The following is a 20,690-nucleotide window of genomic DNA, read 5'->3' as shown; positions in this document are numbered from 1 at the left end:
CAAGGGGCTTGGAATAAAAACCTTCCACAACTGCAAAATTGGAATAATTCCGACCGGTGGTTCTAGATTCCAAATAGCCTTCTGGTCTTTTCCAATGTCTCGCTTATTTGATACAACGCAGGCTTATTCTCTAGAGTTGTTCATACGGATTGTATCCCAGTGGCAAGGGCATTGGCTGGGGGCTTGGGAGACCAGGGCCCTATTCCCTGCTCAGCAACTGACCTTAAGAAAATCACTTTCCTTCTCTTTCCTCCTCGGTCTTGTCAGTCTTGTCTCACTGGTTTGTTCCTCGCTGTGTGTCCTGGGAAGCCCTGTGATCTCAGGGGACCTTTGGATGCTGCTCCATTACAAATCAAAGAAAAGATGCCAGTCGATGTGATTTGAAGTGAGATGGAGGGTCGGGGCTACAGAGATGCTAGGAGGCTGCTCCAGATAGCAGGGTGCTGCTGGTGTCGCTTTGTAATAGTGTCACTGGGCGTTCAGTTATGTTTCACTCCCTGTGTGCCATACGCCTCGGAAGAGCTGATTGCTGGGTGCCTGCCTGGCTGAGAGTTTGCCCATAGTAAGCAGATGGCTGTCGCCATCAGCATTTATATTTAGCTTAATGCACTGTAACCCGACTAACAAGAAGGTCCGAGGAAGAGGCTTCTGGGCTTGTCCCCTCCCATCCTTCTGGCCGTCTGGGAGTGGGAGAGGAACTGACCTCCTCTCTTTCAAAAGCTTCCAAGGAGACTCCTTCACTTGGTTGGTTTGTACCCCGGCGCCCTCTGATGCTGACTGATTGCAGCCGTGGAGATGGCCCCTCTGAGCTCAGCCGAGTCCTGTGAGGATCCTCGCAGATCACCGTCCCGCAGCCCTGCACCCAGAGCATGCTGTGGGTTTACCACTGAATTCATTCACGCTGGGAGTCTCCAAGGGGCCTGTGGGAGTTAGGCACCCAGCTCCCATTGAATGGGCTCCTTTGAGACTCCCAGCTCTTCGGGAGATGATCTCAGCTCCGTGGGCCTTCCTTTGTTCTTGCTCCTGAGGTTAGTGGGCTGAGGAAGGGCTGCAGAGCTTGGCCCTGTGTGCACGCACGGTTCCTGCTAGCCATGAGCCACTGCTGCATCTCTTAAGTCACCATCCACTGGGCCCTCTGTGGCCGGACCACAGATATTCTCCGCTGTTACTGTGTTGGTTTGGGATGGTATCTTTGGATCCTGACTACAGTGGTCACCACAGCTTCCTTCCATGAGATCCTGTTGTTCTGCCAGACCAAGTGGGGCAAAATTGCACCCTCCCCCATCATCGGTGTGCATCACATTGCTGCAAATGCAAAACTGGAGGCCAGGTTTTCAAAACCCGGTCCAGTGTGCACACAACTACCTATTTGGAGTCCCTCTGGGGTGACCGATAACCAGCCATGGCTGTTGCAGAGCTGCAGAGGTGGCAGTTTTGGTTGTGCCAAGTTCCCGGAGAGGCACAAAACTGTCCTGCTGGCATCATTCATCCTGTAACAATCTGGATATGCAGATTGAAAGGCGTAAAGGCAGCTCTGCTGGTGCTTGCACCAGGAGCTGGCCAGAGGAGGGGAGAAGGGTGTTAGAACTGGTCAGTAAATGCTGGAGTGCTTTTCCCACAGAAGATTTGTGAAAATGAAAATTTTATTTTGTAGAAATTTATCTCCATGTTTTCCCTTGTTTTCAGAAAGAAACAAAACCTGCTGTTTTTTGGTAACAAAGCTCTGGCTGTTTCGGCAGACGTTTTATGTTTATGTTTAAAAACAAAAAGCTCAATTTTTTTATGTCAAAAACAGGCTTCCTGAAGTAACTTCCATTTGATACAAATGTCAATTTTTTGGGTCAAAAATAGCATTTGAAAGAAAATTTCAGGCAGCTTGTATAATTAATTGAATGAACTGATTTTACTTATAGGCAAGGACTGACTATGTTTTATGGGTTTTAAGAACTTGAGTTTGAGTTTAAAAAAAAATCCGGATGAAAATATTGCAAGGGATTTTGTGGCTGTGGGGCTGAGACAATTCTGAAATTTGTGTTTGGCTGTTGAATAAAAGCTGCTGGCGATGAAGGTGGCTTCTCCAAAGACCTTTTTAAAAAGGCATTCCTGACTCAGCTGACGTGCGTTGTCTGTCGCATCTTTAATGCATGAGCCGCCTCCGTTAAGGGTCTCCAGTGATTTTTGTAAATAGCCAGAGAGTGCACAAGGCTTCTCACTAGCACTGGTGGGAGCTCAGATGCTTCCTTTGCCGAGGCTCAAAGAGCCCTTTGTCACAAGCTGGCAGTGTGGGAAATCCAAGGCAGTGGCTTTCTGACTCCCCAGCGGTGCAGCATCATTAGCAAGGAAGTGCTGAAGACGGCATCTGGCCAGAAAAATTGATTTTTCTATGAAATGGGATTTGAGGGGTGTATGTGTGCGTGCTTTGCTGTCTGCAGACATGGGCATGTAGTCCCTACCATAAGGGGCTTACTCTGTGGTGTAGACACGGACAGTATAGACTTGCAAAAGAGAAGATTTGTAGCAAAAATTCATTCTGCTGTTTGAATGGCGGGATGGCTGGCCTTGTGGTTAAGATGCTGGACTGGGACTCGGGGGATCTGGGTTGACTTTCTGAGTTGGCCACATGCTCCCTGTGTGACCTTGGGCAAGTCACCGAATGTCTCTCTGCCACCGTTCAGGGAGACCAGCCCTTCCTTTGTCTCTCTAGCCTGAGTGCGCTTTGAGAGAGGCACTCTCTCTTGCTGTGAGACTGCAGCGCCTGGCATGATGGCCCTGTCTTGGCTGGGCCCTTCAGGTGCTCTCGTAATGCTGCTGCTGATAAAGGAAGAACAGCTTCATATCTCTCTCCAGAGTGGCTGAAATCTGGAGCCAGCTCCTTCCCAACCTCCTCGGGCAATTGAAGTGTGAGGGAGAATGCAAGTGACCGGAACCTCTCTCGCTTTGTGCATTGCACCATCTGATCCCAACCGCCAGCCTTGCCGCCCCGCTTACCACCTCTTGGGAAGTAAATATTTCCCTGCTGGAGATGGGACCCTGATCTCTGCGGAATCTGTGTTTTTTTTTTTTGTTTTTTTTTTAAACCTTTCGCTGTCTTGAGTTGTGGAAAAATGTGGACTGTCAGGAGCCTTGAGGGGAGGTGAGACCTGGCCCCCAAGCAAACCAGGTCAATAGCTGTTTCCAGACACGTTCCTACAAAGCACAGCTCAGTCCCCGGTGATTTTATTGGTTTTTTTTATTAAGCGAAGCTCTCCCTTTGTGGACCCTGCTGGGTCTGAATTAGTGCCTGATTTTAGCCTCCAACCTGCACTCCTTTACAGGCGGTAGGCCCAGGTACACTGGTATGCTTTGATTGCACTGGCTCTTCATCACCTGAGTAGTGCAAAACCATCGGCACATATCAGTGTATCTGGCCCATTGGATAGGCAGGCTGCCAGCTTCCTTACTGCTTGATTGCTGGTGTGGCAATATGCAGGCTGCCTGCCTCCTAAGATCATGACTGTCCGGATACATGAGATGATGGGTGGGGGCGGGAGGGGGGGGAGGGAGGAGAAGGCGCTAAACAAGGGGCGTGACCCTGAATCTAACGCACAGACCAGTGCAGTTAAAAGCTCCAGTTCCTCCCACTGTGCATTATGTGGACTGAAAAGGACCGGTGTGGGACTAGATTATTGAGCAGACATAGTTACTGCCACCTTGCCCTGGAATAAGTTGTGCCCTTGATAGTCGCCAGCCATGAAACTGATAAGGTACCATGTGGCTTTTTCCCAGCGTCTTTCATCTGAATTGGAGGCCTGCCTGTGTAGTTCACACCCACTCCGGGTGGTGCTCTGTCTCCCTCGGCTGGTGGCTGGGCCATGGTGAGAGGAGGTTGAGTCTGCTGCAGCCTTGCTAAACAACATCACTGGTCCTAACCACATCAGCCACACCATAAGGGGCTCATTCATCTGCACATCTACTAACGTAATATATGCCATCATGTGCCAGCAATGCCCCTCTGCCATGTACATTGGCCAAACCGGACTGTCACTGCGCAAAAGAATAAATGGACACAAATCAGACATAAAAAATAACAACATCCATAAACCAGTGGGAGAACACTTCAATCTCCCAGGGCACACTATCACTGACCTGAAAGTTGCTGTACTTCTCCAAAAAAACTACAAAAATAGACTTCAAAGAGAAACTGCTGAGTTAGAAATGATCTGCAAACTTGACACATTCAAACTGGGTTTAAGCAGAGATTTGGAATGGCTCTCTCACTACAAGAGGTAAATTGCTTTGCTCACCCATTCTCACCTCCTACTCAATGACTGTCATTAGGCCCCAAGTACCCGGCTTTCATCCCCATTGTTCTCTTTGCACTTGTATATTTATATGATGCTCCTATGTTTCTCATTTCTACCTCTGCATCTGACGAAGTGAGCTGAGTCTCACGAAAGCTTATGCCTGCTAAAATTAAATGTGTTAGTCTTTAAAGTGCCACAGAACTCTCGTTGTTTTTGCTGTATACAGACTAACACAGCTACTCCTCTGGAACTCTTGCTAAACAGTGGGACCGTTAGCTCTGAAAGAAGAGTTTCCTGTGTTTCTATCCAGAGGTTGGCCCAGGTTCAATCCCGGCTGTTGCTGGTCCCCCAGGGACGTGTCATGCCTGCAAAATACAGCACTCTAAAATACCATGTGGGCTAGAATCCCCAGCCAAGTCAGAGGCCTCATTGCCCGAGGCACAGTATTACACCCATGCAGAAAAAACACTGGTTGCTGCAGGGAGCTTACAGATGACGCACACAGGCAGGCAAGAGGTGGCAGAAAGGAAGTGGCGTTATGGCAGGTGTCACTACGTGGTGCTGTTGCCCAGTCTTCCAAGACGTGTTACTTGCGCATTTCGGTCATGGCGAGACATGCTGTGTGGTGGTCTTGTTATGCTAGGCTCTGGGTGGAGGAGCTGTCCGTGCCGCAGGAGAGTTTGCTCTCTCCCTTGATCTCTTATTAGATGAGTTTCTTGAAGCAGGCTTGCTCCCTGGGAACCGGGCGTTGGTGCTGGGCTGAGATCTTTGGGAGGAAGGATTGCCTGCATGTGGGGTGACCACCTCTGTTCCAGGACAGACGCTGATGTGTGGATTAAGTGACGCTTAAAATGTACCCGGACAGTGCACCGCTGATTTCTTTTCGCTGGGCAGACCAATCCGCAAGGCCACAGACGTCTACAGCTGGGCCTAGAGACAACGGCAGTATTATCGCCACGTTACATAGGGGGAACTGAGACAACTGTTCAAGGTCATACAAGGAGTCTGGCAGATCCAGGTGCCCAGGTCTCTGGAGTCCCAGACCAGAGCCTTGTCCACATCAGCATCCTTCAGAGATTCCTGCTGAATTGATCTGGATGTGCCAGACCCATCTGAAAGCTGATGGTCTCTGCCAAGGCTTTTGTAGTCAGCCTTGTGCAGAATGTTGACCTTGTCTTCCAGGAATGCCCATCTGCGTGTCTGGATGTGGCTGAAGTGGGGTATTCAGATCCACAACACTTGAGGGGCAGGGCGCTAGACAAATAGAGAGCTGCGGCTGTGTCAGGTTTAAGTGCTGTTGCCTTCTAAAGGGTGGAAACTCGCTCTGTATTTGAACTGAACAGTGCGTGTTTCTGCGTGTCTGATGCTTCTGACGTCCCCATTTAGCTTATTATAAACTGTCCCACAGAGTTAGGAACATTGTCCAACGGCAGGAGAGGCTGCTTTGGGACACACGTGTAGAATCAATAGAACAGCCTGCTCATCCCTTATTGCAAAGGAAATTGTGAATGCAGATATAATTTATTATCGGAGGCAGATTGTTTGCAATAGTGTGTGGGGCAAGTTAGGTGGAAGAACCAAGCCAAGTGAAAGGGCAACAGTACGGGTAAATATTGGCTTAGACTCATAAAACTGGCAACTATTCATTTGCTCCTGATCCTTGCACCACAGCTGTTGTCTTAACTGCTGTCATGTTCAGTTTTATGGTGGAGGAGCACCGACAGCCGGGATTGCGGGAGTCAGGAACGGCACGGAGACAAGTGACTGGGACAACTTGGTTTGGGGTTTCATGGCTAGAGGTGACATGTGACCCTGGGAATTTTGTAGCAGATGGAGACAAAAGCCTGAATCCTTCTGTGTGGTCTAGCTATTAGAGATTGGGTGTTGTGGCTGAAACAGGCCCAGTACTGGCTCTCTGTACAGACTCATTTTGGAGTTCAGGTTAGAAACGTGCAGACAGTGGTCTCCAGTTGTCTGACCTGGGGCCTGTTTCCCTGCCTGCAGCCTGCGCCTTGCATACCCAGGCCCCGATTCTGTAAACATGCACATGCTTATTTTGAAGCAGATGAGCAGACTCACTGAAGTCAGTAGGACTACGCATGTGAAGGAAGTTAAGCAGGTGCTGAAGTGCTTGAGGGTCAGGGCCCAAGAGAGTAGCAATGGCAATGTATCTAGACTTGCTATAACTTGCATCAGAACCAGAATGGAAGATGAAGATCATGTACAGCACCATGCAGATATCTCATCTGAATATATCCTCACACCTGAGCAAATGAGTGTGGGGGAAAAAAGCCTAAAAATATGGTGCAGAAAACTAGTATGCAATAGGGCACTCAGGCAGGCAGTGTTTTGCTCTGCCATCCTAACAGTGAGTAAGAAGGGTTTTATTTGTACCATGTTTATGGAATCCAGTTATTCATTTCTCTGTAGGCATCTTGAGGTCTCAGTTGCTCGAAAGATTACCTCTTCCTTTGCAAAGTAGAGCCTTATTGATGGATGGGTGTATGTGTTACTGAGTAATCTCGTAGACTGCGTTGGTTAAAGATTTGGTCTCCTGAGGCATATTGACCAACATATAAAAGAGAGAAATAGGGACCATGGAAGGAATAGGATGGGATGAAAAAATAAGTTATTTTGCTCCATCTCTGGATGTTGGCTGTGTAGTGATCACTGGTTCACTTCAGCTGGACCAGTCATTTGGAAGAAGATGTAGTCCGCTTTAGTGGGCAGTATTTGCTGTTAGCATTTTGGGACAGAAATTAATGAAGGTCTTGAGCTTGTGTGGTATTTTTTTTTTTGTGTGTGTGTTACATGGTCTTTCGTGTGTGTGTGTGTGTGTGCGCGCGCGCGCGCGTGTGTGTGTGTGTGTGTGTGTGTGTGTGTGTGTGTGAGAGTGAGTGAGCGAGCCTGTTTCCTCATTTCAAAGGTTATCATTACTCTTTGCTTACAGCTGGTATGAGGGAGGGTGCTCCATTATGATGAAATATTTCATAAAAGTCTGTCAAGCTTTTCCTCCACCTGAATTTTACCTATGGCTAGATCAAAGGGCAGCAAACATCTCATTATCCTCAGGAGAGAGTTGCTTTAGCTAGATAGTGGGCATTCTCATCTGAAGGAAGCTCTTGACTTTGTATCTACAATATATAGATTAGCATAAAGATACTGCAATGCAAAATGTGTAGTGGAAGCTCAAGTGTTTTCTTCTGTAAATATTGGCTGACTGTGGGGTTTCTGTCCTGACTCATAGACTCTAAGGTCAGAAGGGACCATTATGATCATCTACTCTGATCTCCTGCACAACGCAGGCCACAGAACCTCACCCACCCGCTCCTGTAATAGACCCTGACCTATGACTGAGTTATTGAAGTCCTCAGATCATGGTTTAAAGACTTTAAGGTACAGAGAATCCACCAGCAAGTGACCCATGCCCCATGCTACAGAGGAAGGCAAAAAACCCCCAGAGCCTTTGCCAATCTGCCCTGGGGGAAAATTCCTTCCTGACCCCAAATATTGCGATCAGCTAAACCCTGAGCATGTGGGCGAGACTCACCAGCCAGACACGCAGAAAGAATTCTCTGTAATAACTCAGCACCGACCGCATCTAACATCCCTTCACAGGCCATTGACATATCTACCACCAATGGTACAGATACCACTGAGAGAGATCTGTTCTTACTCCCCCTCCCCTGGAATGTCACAACTGCACTTCTTCCAGCTTCATAAGAGAATCTGTTAGTCCAGTACAGTTCCTGTTACCGTGTTACAAACAGGCTCCAGCTGTAGTTTCCACCTCTAATTTCTCCAGTTAGGCAAGAGTCGCAAGTACAAGCCTGGCTAATATCCCGAAAATTGAAGGGTGTGTCCTCTCGGCTACCTCTCTTCATTTCTCATCCTAGTACGTCTTATCAGCCCCATTCTGGTCTCCTGGTACCACCTGCGCTATTGAGGCTTTGAACAAAACACTCGTCAAACAATGAAAGTGAAGTGCAGAATGAAGGTTATGCCTGGTCCAGTTTTGCTACCGCGCCATTTGGGGAGAGTAGACATGACTTCCACATCCAAGATCTTATTAACAAAGAGCTGGGCCCTGCCAGCAGTGCTGTGTCCCTGCGTGCATGTTTTGCAGTGGGTTTGACAATTATCATGCTAACTATGAGCCTCGTTCTGAGCAAGGGCCATTCAGAGACCCCAAGAGAAGAGAAAGTTACTCAGGAGAGAATCTGCATTAATCAAAGGGCTGTAAATCTCCTAGGCAGGCATCAATTAAAAACAGAAGAGGAGCCGAGAGAGCGGGAAGCAGGGTGTTTATACGCAAGGGGCCTGGATTCAAACCCAGGGAAGTGATGCTCATTGACCTAAGATCAGGCCCTTGGTTCCCAAGTGATGCACAGAAAATTTCAGAAGGTGCAAAGGACATTTGTCTCCTTAACTCACAGGGGGTGGGGTTGGGGGAGGAGACCACCGCAAATCGTTGTGAAGCCCTGCACACTAGCCACGCGGATAAGCATCGCAGCACGTGTTCCCCAGGAGGCTCATTCTCTCTGGATGGACAGATGGGATGCTCTGTGCCCTTCCTGTCCCTCGGGCCGATGTGCGTTGGTCGCTTCCAATCTGAGCTCGCCTGAGCCCCACACAGGCCCAGCGTGCGCTCGCGCCTCGTTCTTGGCAGTTGCTGACATCCGCAGTGCTGAGTGATGAAACTGAAAGTACGGAAACTGGTATGCACTGTGGGTTCAAGAAACGAATCTCCCCGCTTTTCAAGCTTCTTCCTGCCCTGGGTGTCATCTTGCAGCGCTGAGTCTCTGCCGTACACCGTAAAGCCTGATTTCATAAACTGTCAGTGCCCAGTTAGAATTGTCTCCTCATCCTCTCAGACCAGCCCTGACTGAAGGTGTAGCAGCAGCAGCATTGTTAGCATCTAGGTGCCCCAACCTTGATCCTCCTGGGCCCTGTTGTGTCAGGTGCTGTACCTACAGCTAGTAAGAGCCCCTGGCCCCAAAATCCTGACAATCTAAATAGAGAAGATGGCCAAAGGGCGGAAGAAAGCAAGATGATTCTCCCCCTCTTACAGATGGGAAACCAAGGCCCAGAGACACTGTCATGCAGGAGCTTTACCTCCAAGCTGGGAACTGAATCCAGGTTCCCTGACTGGTGTCTTAACCAGGAGACCACCCTTCCGGTTGTGGGAGGAGAACTAGAGCTGCTTTTGTCATGGACCAGGAGGTAGGCTGTCAGCGCCCAGAGGTCGAGTTGGAGCAGGAGTCAGAGTTCAGCCCAGGGTCAGAGTTGGAGTCAGTAGCCAGAGGTGGGGTATCAAGGCAGGGAGCAGGACCAGGGCAGGGAGACGGGTCCAATGTAGCAACCAGGAGTCACCTAGTTACTCAGACAACTTCCTGTGCCTCCTTCTGGCTTATATAGTGAGTCTGAGCAAATTGGAGAGGCCAGACCTCTCCTCCAATCAGGAGTTTTGTGGGCGGAGCCTCTGGTGAGCGAGAGTCCACCTGGCAGAGAACCTGGGCCGTACTCGTGAGCTGCTGAGTGCTGGCTGCAGTCCCAGGGCTGCCTGAGGATCCACAAAACTGGATTTGAGACCGTGATCCCTCAGCGCCTGGAAAGGGAGGAGTGCTAGCTATCCAGGGCTCGTGCCCTCCAAATAGCTTCTCACTTGTGTTATGTTCTCTGCGGAGAGTAACCGACTCAGTGTCAACCAATTTAAACCACGCCGGGACAGCTGAAATCATTCTTCACAGATCCTGCTTCCTCCTGGGTTCAAGAACAGCGTCTGTTAGTCACCAGGAACGCAAGAGATGGAGCCACGCTGAGAGATGACCCATTTTCTTCGAGAGAACGGGGTGGATTTGGTTTTACAGATTTGAATCAATCTCTGTATTCAGAAAGGACCTCCCTCTGTCAGCTGAGAATTATGCACAGTTGACCCTGGGTAACTCTTCTGAAGGAGTTTAATTTTCCAAATGGTTATCATTAAGTGTCTGGCATATGTAGGCTTTGCTCGGTTGAATCTTAAATAAAAATAAAAAAAAAGCTTCTTAAGAGACCATCACAGAGAGAAGGATGCTTATCTCTAAGTGGAGCATTTCATGCACACCAGAAGCACCACACAGTGAATTCTACTGTGTCAGAACACTCCAGGGTGAAGATGCTTTTGAGAAACTGGAACGAGAGAAAATTTGCAGCTTGGAAGTTAAGTTAAAAAGAAAATTTCAGACTTGACGGGCCAGATCCCCAGCTGAACCTTCATTGACTGCTATGGCGACTGACACCAGCTGGGGAGGTAAATCAGGGTTGCCATCAGCTGTATGAAAGAGATGGGAGCTCCTTTATGACTTGGCAGAGACAGACCTCCTTACCAGTTCCCCGGGTGAAGCGATGGCATGTGCTCCAGGCATATCCTGGGGATGCACGGTGATAGCCATTCCTGTAGTTGGCTGCATCAGCTGGCAGGGTTGACCTCTATCGACTGAGGGCTTGATGTGACATAATGTCACCGTTGCAAAGAAATGATGCGCCAGGAGGGCAAACCACCAACCTGGCAAGAGAATGCAAGACTTACAGCGTGAGACTGACTCTGGAACCTGTGCCAATTCACCCAGGATGACTTTTGTTTAATTAATAACACGTTGGGTTTCCTTGTTGCTTTCCAATAAGAGTCTCAAAGTGCATGACAAATATTAAGCTTTGCAATGCCCCTTTGAAGCAAGTCTGTGTTCTCCTCATTTAACAGTTGGGGAAACTGAGGCACAGAAAGGGGAATCAGGAGCATCAGTGGGGACAGAACCACTCTGGATTCCAAGCCCAGCACTCTGACACTGGGCTATTAACCCTAGTACTGGCTGAGGCCCTGTGATTTTGCTCCAAGGGCTATTTATTCACCTACAGTTCAAAGGGAAAAAATCCGTGAGTTTTGGTTTGTCGCCTTGAGCCCCAGCCTGTCGCGTTTTTGAACATTTATCCCCTAGATGTGAGCAGCAGGGGGCTAGGAATCCCTGCTGAGCCTGCTCTAGTGTAAGCTAAGCACAGGGAGAATGTTACCTGCAGTTGACTCTTTCATTGTTGTTTGAATGGCCAATAAACCAAACCTCAGGAAGCTGAGAATAAATGCAGAGTGCCCAGATTGCCTTCTGAAGGGGGTAGGAAGGACACCTGCCACCACTCTGTTCCTGGCTGTGCTCTGATTCATTAACGGATGATCGCTTTCTACAATGGCTTATTGCTGTACGTTGGGCTCCCACGGTGCATTGGAGACAGGTCTGCGGGATCTTCTGTTTCAGCCCCGAGACCACTGATCGCTGGGTGGTTTTCTTGCCCCAGTGGTGCTTGGTGAAGGTGAACTCTTGAGGAGATTGAGGGAACTGGAGGAAGCAAGTGCTGCACTGGAATGTGATCGGGCGGGCAGCTGTGTAAAAGCGACAGGGGACAGTGAAGTCCTGGGTTAAATTTATGGTCTGGGTCTTTTCTCGTTCTGCCAGCGTCAGTAGTTCTTGAAGCCTCTGGATCCATTAGGAGAAGCCAGTGCCCTAATCTGTGTGACTCGCTCATCTGCCCACGTGGCACGGTGCCGTGGGTCATGTTTTAGGCCTGACTCTTACATCTGACCTTCCATTTTGTACCTTCAAAATCTGCTCCTAATTATGCGGGGTCCTTTTTTATATCAAGCCCCTAATGTCCAACCTACTTGGCAAGTTCCCTTTAATTGAGTGAACTGAACAAAATGCCAGTAATATGTCACGGGCACCATAGACACAGTCACTCAGAGTTCAGCACTGATTACCTTGCTATGCAAATTACAGTCCTGCTTTAATTTGACGAGTGCTGATTCACTGAGGGCTGGCTTGATGGGTTGGTTCCAGGTTGTTCAGGCCAGCTGCATTGTATGAAATTTGTCAAATGCACATAAAACAGGAGTGCATAAAAAATCCCCATAAATGTATTAAAGCAGGATTAGGCCACCCTGATTGATTCTTTTGAACTGAATGTCATTCAGTTCCTGGATTTAATTTTCTGCTCTCTCTTCCCAGTCTAAGGCCTCTCAGAAAATGTAAATGAAGCAAAATCATTTGCCTGATTTTCTTTTTATAGCCTCGCTCTTTGAAGTGGCTTGCATGGAGCCTGGCCAGCCAATGGACTGGGTCTTTTCATGAGACCACACAACTGATGTGTGGCCATGTGGCCTGCTAGTGGCCATCAGAGAAGTAGGACAGCAGAGAAAGAGTCCCTTACTGAAAGGGAAATGATTCTTTGCCTTAGAAACTCAAACCCTTTAAATAGCTTTGTGTTCTCTTAGCCCTGTGATTTTGGCCCATGTCCTGGCTCGTGCAGAGGTTCACGGCTTCCCTTTGCTGGATGGAGCATGTCAGATCTGCTCCAGTGTACATCTGTCTGTCTGTAATTCTCTTGTTCTGGCCCAGTTATGGTGCATGTGAATAAAGGCTTTTTCCTCCCTTGTTCGACAGGTGAAGCAGATTATGGAGGAAGCTGTGACGAGGAAGTTTGTGCACGAGGATAGCAGCCACATCATCTCGTTCTGCGGTAAGTCTCCGAGGGCAGGGGTGGAAAAGAAGCAGACCAAGAGAGGTTGACAGCCCAGCTCTGTCTCCATGTCAGGCTACTGCTGCTTCGCAGCATAGTTCTGGCCTGAGAACTCCCCATTTGAGCTCCGTTCTTCTATGGCACATTGTGCTAAGACCAATGGGCGTCACAGGCCAAGAAATGAATACTTCTGTCAACAAAATTACCCCCTGGGAACATGGTCTATAATGGAAATGGATTGAGGACGTCAGAAGAGGGGACCCATGGATGTCATCTAGCTAGTTTTTAAAAACAGACAGGCGGACGAGGTCCTGGAGTACTTAGTATCTTTTATTCATTTATGAGTGGATTGAACAAGAGGCCCCGTTATGTGATATTTGAATATTGTTGTGTTGTGGAATATTAATATATGTAAATGAGAGCCCAGGGCTTGGGACGAGCACCTGCTTCCTATCTATAAATGTGTGGGGGTGGAAATGCTGGAATAGGAGAGCATGTGCAGTGAAGGTTTTAAATCCTTTTAAATTGTACCAGTGAGACTGTATGGGAGAGCTGTCTGTAGCCTCCTCTGCCGGTTTAGTTTTCGACATCTGGCCTTTGACACAGCGTCTGTGCTCAGTCTATTAATACCTGGCTTTTTCCCGGTGTAGTGACAATTTTGAGATTTGGAAAACATGTACCAGAATCAGCCAGTGAAAAGAAAAATCGGGCAACGTATAAAAAAGCTCCCCAGAGATTTTGCTTGGCCTGGGAGTGATAGGTGGGCCTGCCGAGGTGTTTGCAGCAGGAATTGTGGAATAGAAATTCTAAGGGATTTTAGGAGCATCCTCACCCATAGGAATTTTTTTGCTGCACATTCCAGTACAACAGTGGAACCAAGCTGCCTTGTTTTTGGTGCATTAACCCGTCCCGTTGAATGGTCCATCCTCAAATTCAAGAGATTGCGTGTCTGTATTCTAACTGCATGGTGCAAAAACCGACCAGGCAAAATGCAGTTTGGGAGACAAAATAATCCAGAGGGAGGAGACTGTCCAGCTGCAGACACCCACTAACGTGCACATTGCCCTTCAGACAGACAGAACTCATAGCCCCTTGCAATAGCCAGTGGCCAGGAAGCTCACTCCAGGAGCAGCCCTCACTCCTTCTTTGCTAGCTCTTCTGGCCTGGAGAGGTGTCCTGGTGATTGCATCAAACCAAAGACCTCTGCTGATAAGACTTTGTAGCAAATGTATTGACCTTTATTTGAAAGATGAAGGGGGGTGGGAGGATGGTTCCAGCATCATTGCTGCTGCTGATCATAAACTAACTTCAGTGATGTAAGAGGCAAAACTTTCCCTTCCCATTATTTCTCCTGTTTAATGGTTCTTTCTCTTATGACTGGATAGGGTGACCAGACAGCAAGTGTGAAAACCTGGGACAGTGGGTGGGGGGCAATAGGTAGGAGGCAAGACAAAGCCCCGAATATCGGCGTTGTCCGTATTAAATCGGGATTTCTGGTCACCCTGGGCCTGGAGCCTCTCCCTGCTGAGAATGCAAGTTTGTGGTTTCAGGCTACAGGGACCAAAGGGCAATCCTGCCAGTATCGACTGGCAAAGATGACGCCCTGGAATGGAGAGTGTTAGTGTGTGCCTGTCACCAGAGTGTCAAGGTGTCGTTTTGCAGGGACTCTTCCTCTCTGACACCCATGTGTCCTGGTTCAGGAATGATCCACCGCCTCTGTGGCCTGACCCTCTGGCCGGACCCCCTCTAGGGTGACAGTAAACAAAGTAATGGCCAGGTGGCTAAATTGAGTTAAGATTTAAAGTCCCTAATATATAAACTAGTCCGTCAGAGACCCAAGGTCAGTGTTGTCAAGGTTAGGCCCATTTCTGGGCCAGATTCCTTGGGTTAGGGCAGGGAGAGTCAGTGTCTTCCTTCCCTCTCCTGGCTTCACCCAGAATTGGCCCCAGGCCAGTAGAAGCTGCTGGCCTTTTTTATGTGCCCTGCTTGGCTCTGATTGGCCTGTTCCTGCTCCCAGCCCTTCTAGGTGCCGGAGGACCAACTCTCGCTGGTTCTGCCAGCAGTGGTTCATGGAAGGCCTCCTTAGGCAACCCCTGGAGGTCTGAATTCGCTGCTCTTCCCCTCCAGCAGGGCACCTCCTTAGGGTGTGGTGTGCCAAGGGGTGGGGCCTCTGGTGGGGGCCGCGAATGCCTGGTTCCCATCACAGAGGATTGGCTCCTTTAAGAGAAGCTGTTTGACAGACGTGTGTCCTAGCCAATGGCATAGCAGCAGCAGCAACCTGTGGGAATCCTGTGGGTGGAGTCAGCCTTTGAAGCCCCGCCCTCTGAGCTAAGATAAAACAAGCTGGGAGGGAATGCTCTTAAGGCTGTCTGGGAGGCAGGTCCTAGAGCTTCTTGGATTGTCCACTCCAAGGAGTGGTGCTAACAGCAGGGCCCAGAAATCTGATGGACAGCGGTAAGGTGCCCCTCTGGGGAAAGGGCAGACCTAGACACCAGGGACTGAATTCAGCCCACGTGTAAGTGGGTGCAACTCAGCAGGCACCGATGATGTCACGCCTCTTCAGGCAGGGCGGAATGCGAAGGTGACAAACCCTTCAAACAAACACGTCTAAGATTTATCTCTCTGTGCCCCAAAAGTTTTGCAACATTTCGGATGAAGTCCCAGCTTCCCCCCGCTACCTCTTCATCAGTCAGCATTGCTCGCTGGCTGAGTGCTCGTTGATGACACGGCAGAAGTGGGTCTGGAGGAGATGCCGCTGACCTCGGGCAACGTAAGAGCGAGAAACATAGGGTCTCTATCCTACTCTGGGCTAACAGTTGAACTGCATAGTAGCCACTTCCTCCAGACCCCTCTGCTTTGAATCTGATTGTGCTCCCTTCTTGCGAGGGGTCTGTGCAAAGCAGAGGCCTGTGTTGTGATAGCAGAATCTGTCCAGGATCCTGTCAGACGCTCCTGTTCTCAGGGGTTCCTGATTCTGCTCTCGGCCTGGCATGGAGGCCTGAGCCGTTGCCCTCTCTGTTTCTATCTGTGCTGGTGCATAGTCCACTGGATTCGGATTGTTTTGCGGGGCTCCCTAATCTCTCATCCAGTTGCCAGCTCTTCTGATGGCATGTGAGATGGGGTTTTCCTTTCTCCGTCCATCTGTTGGGAGTGTGGAATTGCCTCTTTTTAGGGGCATTTCTTTTTTTAAACGCATAATTATTACTGTTCTGGAAACCGCCCCCACCCCAGCATGGGTGCTATTTGTACTGGTGTTGCAGCAGCTTCCTGCCACTACCAGGAGGTCCCAGTGCCACATGGCGGCACCAGCACGCAGAGCCCTCAGGAAATCCTGCAGGGCAGCTCTGGGGCCAGACCCCACTGCACAAAGCTGGCACTGACTGTCTGGCTGTGCGTGGTTTGGTAATGTGTATGCATCTCATCCCTGGGCAGGGAGGGCTGGGGAATTCCCTGTCTCTACGCTGGCCCCTGGGGCATGCTCTGCGGACTCGGAGCAGGATGTTCTGTCCTAAAGAATGGTGCTGTCCTGCCTCAGACGCCTCGGTACAGACACAAAAGGTAGCCCTGCTCTTTGAGGGAAGCAGGGTTTTCCCGTCTGACTACAGCTGTGCACAGCGGTGCCTTGGGGAATCAGTGACTGCCTTTTCCCGGTGGCCCCGTCCCTGTTCCAGGCAGCATGCGTCTCTTGGAGAGCCACTAAAAAGGCGTCTCAACCCCCCCCTGAAGAAACTGCGTTCTCAGCCCACTCACTCTCTAATTCTGTCTCTCCAGAGCTCACGCTGCTCATCTCCTTCGTGGCTGTTTCTCTCTGCGGCAGGACTCCTGGCGCGGTGTCTATGGCAACGCACGCTGGCGAGACGCCAGCGCTGTGTAGCAACAGCCTCCAGCCCTGGGGTGTGATCGGTAAAGGTGTGGCTCAGCCCATCTCTGACTCCTTTGGCCTGGGCTCCAGGCAGTGCGAGGATGCCTCTCACAGGTCACTGATAAACAGGTGATGCGGGGCCTGCCTTCCCCCTTGTCATCAAAACATCACAAGCCGTTCATCTGTTCCAGCCGCCTGGCCGGACTCATGAAACGTGGGGAATGCAGGGGGATGGTGCGTGACTGCAAGCGTGTCATGGAAGCAGGACTCGGCACGGTCTGTGGGTTGCCGACAGTGGGAGGTGGGTTCAGTGCCCTCCGGCTTGGGCTGGGCCCTGAACTGAATTTAGCGCTGGCGTTGATGAAAGCCTTTTCCCAAGTCAGTGGGAGCGGCTTGCCGGCACACCTGAGCCACAAAATCAATTAATTACCGGGGGACAAAGAGTGGGAAAATAGGGAGGGGCGTGAGTCATAGCATAGGGCAGAACAAGGGATCCAGAGCAGGCCACTGAACAAGGAGCCAACCTATTTGAGCCCTGTAAAGATGGGTGGAGGGTTTCCATGGGACGTAAGTAGCTAACTCAGCAAAAAGCGAGGGGGGCGAGGAGGAGCACTACACAAGAACATGGCTCAGTTACTTGGGTGGGACAAAGAATGCAAAACCAGAAAGGGAATGCAAGGGCATTAAACCAAAGGCTCCAGACGAGGACGCACGCTGAGCAGAGACCCACACTGACAGCCCTGGAGACTGAATGGCAGAGCTAGCTGGGAATTTTAAGCTGGAGTGATTTTTTTTTTCCAATGGAAAATGCAGTTTCAACAGAATCTAAATTTTCCTTTGGGGGAAAATCAAGGTAAATATTTGGTTTGATTGGTTTGACTCAAATTGTAATGTTTGGGGGTTTTGTTGTTGAATTGACCTGAAACATGTTTTGTTTTGAATCAGTTCTACAAAACATTAAATTGCATTTCCCTAGCAGTGCGTTGCCTCATGGGAATTGTAGTTTGGAGCCCTCATCTTCTATAGGCCAGGCTTCTGAGAGGACTAACCTCCGATAATGTGACACTGATTCCCTCTGATCCAGCTGCATGGTATATGATGGTAATCACATGATTAGGGTTGCACCCTGGGAAATATGAAATAGCCTTGGAACCTGGCCCAGAGGGCAGGATAGGGCATCAGGCTCCCAAACTACTGTTCCCACGAGGCCACATGCCACAATGGGAAAATGCAGTTTTCACGTTCAGCTGCCTTGAAATGAAACATCTAAGTCATTTCAACAAACTGAAACATTTCAGTATCAGGAACGTTGAAACGTTTTGATGGGCTGTGCATGAACAAAATGTTTTTACACTTCCAGAGCGGAAGTCTTTGGAATATTTTGTTCTGGAAAAAAAATTGAAATTGCAACTTTTCATCCTGATTTGGGATGAAAACAAGTTTCCTGCCAGATGCAAATTCTGAATTTCAGAATGGTCCCAGCAGGGATGAATTTGAAGCCAGGGACAGAATGCCTTTGTTACTACTTCAAGAGTATCCCAATCCTTACAGCCCCTTTTGATCTCTTTCTTACCCCCCCCCATTATATGTTTGCTGTTCTCCTGTTACCCATGTGCGTGCACACAACTAGACATACATGGGAACACTCAATAAACACAGTAAATAAACAGAAATATAGTCCCACAGTGCATCTCTTGTATGCTCCCCTTTTGGCCTGGTGTCTCTCCACTTACCAGCATGAGATTCGACTGGCCCCAGTCGAGCACTGTGCCATTTCCGTAGCATGTCACATCCAGAGGTCCCTAAGCACTTCATAGCCATTCCCAGTGAGGTGAGCAGTAATTACCCCCCAATTGTCATGGGGACTTGTCCAGTGTCTCTCTTGTCTCTTGTCCGGAACGTTCCCTTCTGAGCCGCAGTGGGAGCTGAAAACCCTCTGTCCCTCTTTCCTTGCTTGTGCGCTGGGCAGAGGGGCAGATCCTTGCCGTGAGACTATGCTCCAGTGCTGGGAAAGCTGCATGTCAACTTCATCCATGTTTCACTGTTTGCTGTCACTCTTCTCCCTATGTGAGAGCCAGCCAGCCCCGCAGCCCTGCCCCAGGCCCAGCACTCCCTGCCGGGGGAGGTTTATCCTCTGCAAACTGCCAGGCTGGAATGAGACTCGGTGTACTAGGATGCGGCTCCCATGGCCAGATCTCTTCCCTCTAGGCTCTTGCAGATAGGAGGGTTGTTCTGGTAGCTGGGTCCGAGGGAAGCTACTTGGGTTTGAAGGACACAAATCATTGAAACACCGGGAATTAGTTTCTCCGGGAATTAGTCTTTTGCCCTGAACAAGGCCTGCTCCATGGCTCGGTTCTGGGATCTCCCCGCTGGAGAACGCTGGCCGTAGGGCGCAGAGGTGGCTATTTAACACCACCCTCACCTAGAGCAGCTGTGCCTTGAACTCGGGGAATGCAAAGGAGTCTTAAAACCATCACCCCACACTCCATCTCTTGAGCTGTGCTGTGCAGCAGGGGCAGCTGAGAATGGGGGTAGGGGTGGGGTGGCTGTATGCATTGAGTGATCTGCTAACTACCCAGTGCAGCCAGACCTGCTGAGACTGGGAGCTGCAGAGTCTCTTCCAGCTTGTGCATCCTCCAGAGGGTCGTTTACTAAGTTCCAGTCGCTTGCACCTTTGCACTGGAGCAGCATGAATGTCACCCAGGAAATAACTTGCCCTGCAGAGCCTCTGCCACTATTGATGGTGCACGGGATGGAAAAAACCCAGCGTGACTGGCAGATCCCAGGGTGAATCTGTTGGGCTGTCAGTTAAGGGGAAGGGGGGAAAACAGCCTTTTGCTTTTAACCTGAGCACAACTTGTGTGGGAATCCTGGACACAGCCAGTGCACAGAGGTGACCTACATGTCCAGTATGGTTTATAAAGCAGTGAAGTGGTGTCCTGGAGAGATAGATGGCTGGAGGATAGTGGTAGGAAAAGTGAATGGCGAGCTCTTGCTTTCAGAGACATTGCTTTGAACAGATACGCTTTCCAAAGCCTTTTCCTATGTGCTGGGCTCTCTGCAGAGTAGCTTTTGCCCCCATGTCACCAGAGCAGCTCAATGCCAATTCCTGCCTCAGGATACATGCACGGAAATCCTGGGGAATCCAGTGGGAAGCTGCGTGTGCAGGGCTGAGAGCCGAGCTATTCACTTGCTGGGCGTGGGGTGCCTAGCCAGGGGAGGTGTAGGCCAGCGGCTGTCTTAGAGACTTAACTCTCCATTTCTCCATTCTCAAGTCTCCATTTCTGGACCCATTGAGAAGGTACCTCGTTCTCTAGCTTGAACACTGGTTTTGTTGCAAAACACCTGAGCACTCACTCCAGGAAAACGGGTCAGGGGTTCAGAAGCACTGAGCCCCCCTCAGCTCCAGTCAAAGTTAGTCGACTCTGAGGCAGCGCAGCGTCCTGGGAGAGCAGGTCCTCTCTGGAGAGCAGCCCCACTGCACTCTCATCTTGCCAGGAAAGCAAAGCTCAGCCAGGGATTTGCCAGGCCATCAGCTGTGTCTCCTTCCTGGGAGAAAGGCAGTGCGCAATTTGACACCATTGGGTCAGGACTGAGGTATTTAGCCAAAGCTGTCAGGACAAGGATGTGGCTGGAACAGCACCGGGACAGGGGAAGCCCAAGGTCATTACCAAGGTGCGTTGGTGGAGCTGTGTGCAGGGAGCCCAGGAGTGGAGTAACAGGCGGTGCTGTGGGTCAGGATTGAGGTGCGTTGCCGTAGCTTTTGGGGATGCGAGGAACAGAATAACAGAGGAAGTGACAGGTCAAGTTGAAATGTCTGGAGGCCCAGGGCTAGAAGAGATGGGTGTCATGGTCCTGATGAGCACACATGATGCGCCAATTCCTGCGTTGTGGCTGTCACAATTGAATGGAGATTTTCCTACATATCTTGCTATCTGTAGAAACGAAAAAAGAAAGGCAACAGCACAGCCTCCATCCCTAGCTTTTGAAAGCAATTA

At 49.8% G+C, this 20,690-nt stretch overlaps 1 protein-coding gene across 4 annotated transcripts in view; it reads left to right on the top strand.

Annotated features, from left to right (window-relative positions):
• Nucleotides 1-20,690, top strand: part of SGSM1 (small G protein signaling modulator 1) — a 76,148-nt gene that overhangs the window by 13,655 nt on the left and 41,803 nt on the right. For all 4 annotated transcript variants that reach the window (XM_067539431.1, XM_067539429.1, XM_067539428.1 and 1 more), the window contains exon 3: nucleotides 12,755-12,830. In XM_067539431.1, coding sequence (XP_067395532.1) covers nucleotides 12,767-12,830 — 64 coding nt within the window. In that variant the 5' untranslated portion in view covers nucleotides 12,755-12,766. The remainder of the gene's footprint in view (nucleotides 1-12,754; nucleotides 12,831-20,690) is intronic.

Source organism: Emydura macquarii, unplaced genomic scaffold (assembly GCF_026122565.2).
Source record: "Emydura macquarii macquarii isolate MOO-44397 ecotype Brisbane River unplaced genomic scaffold, CSIRO-AGI_Emac_v2 contig_554, whole genome shotgun sequence".
NCBI classification, from domain to species: Eukaryota; Metazoa; Chordata; order Testudines; family Chelidae; genus Emydura; species Emydura macquarii.
The sequence above is the reverse complement of the archived record's forward strand: the minus strand, read 5'-3'. Positions and strand labels throughout refer to the sequence as shown.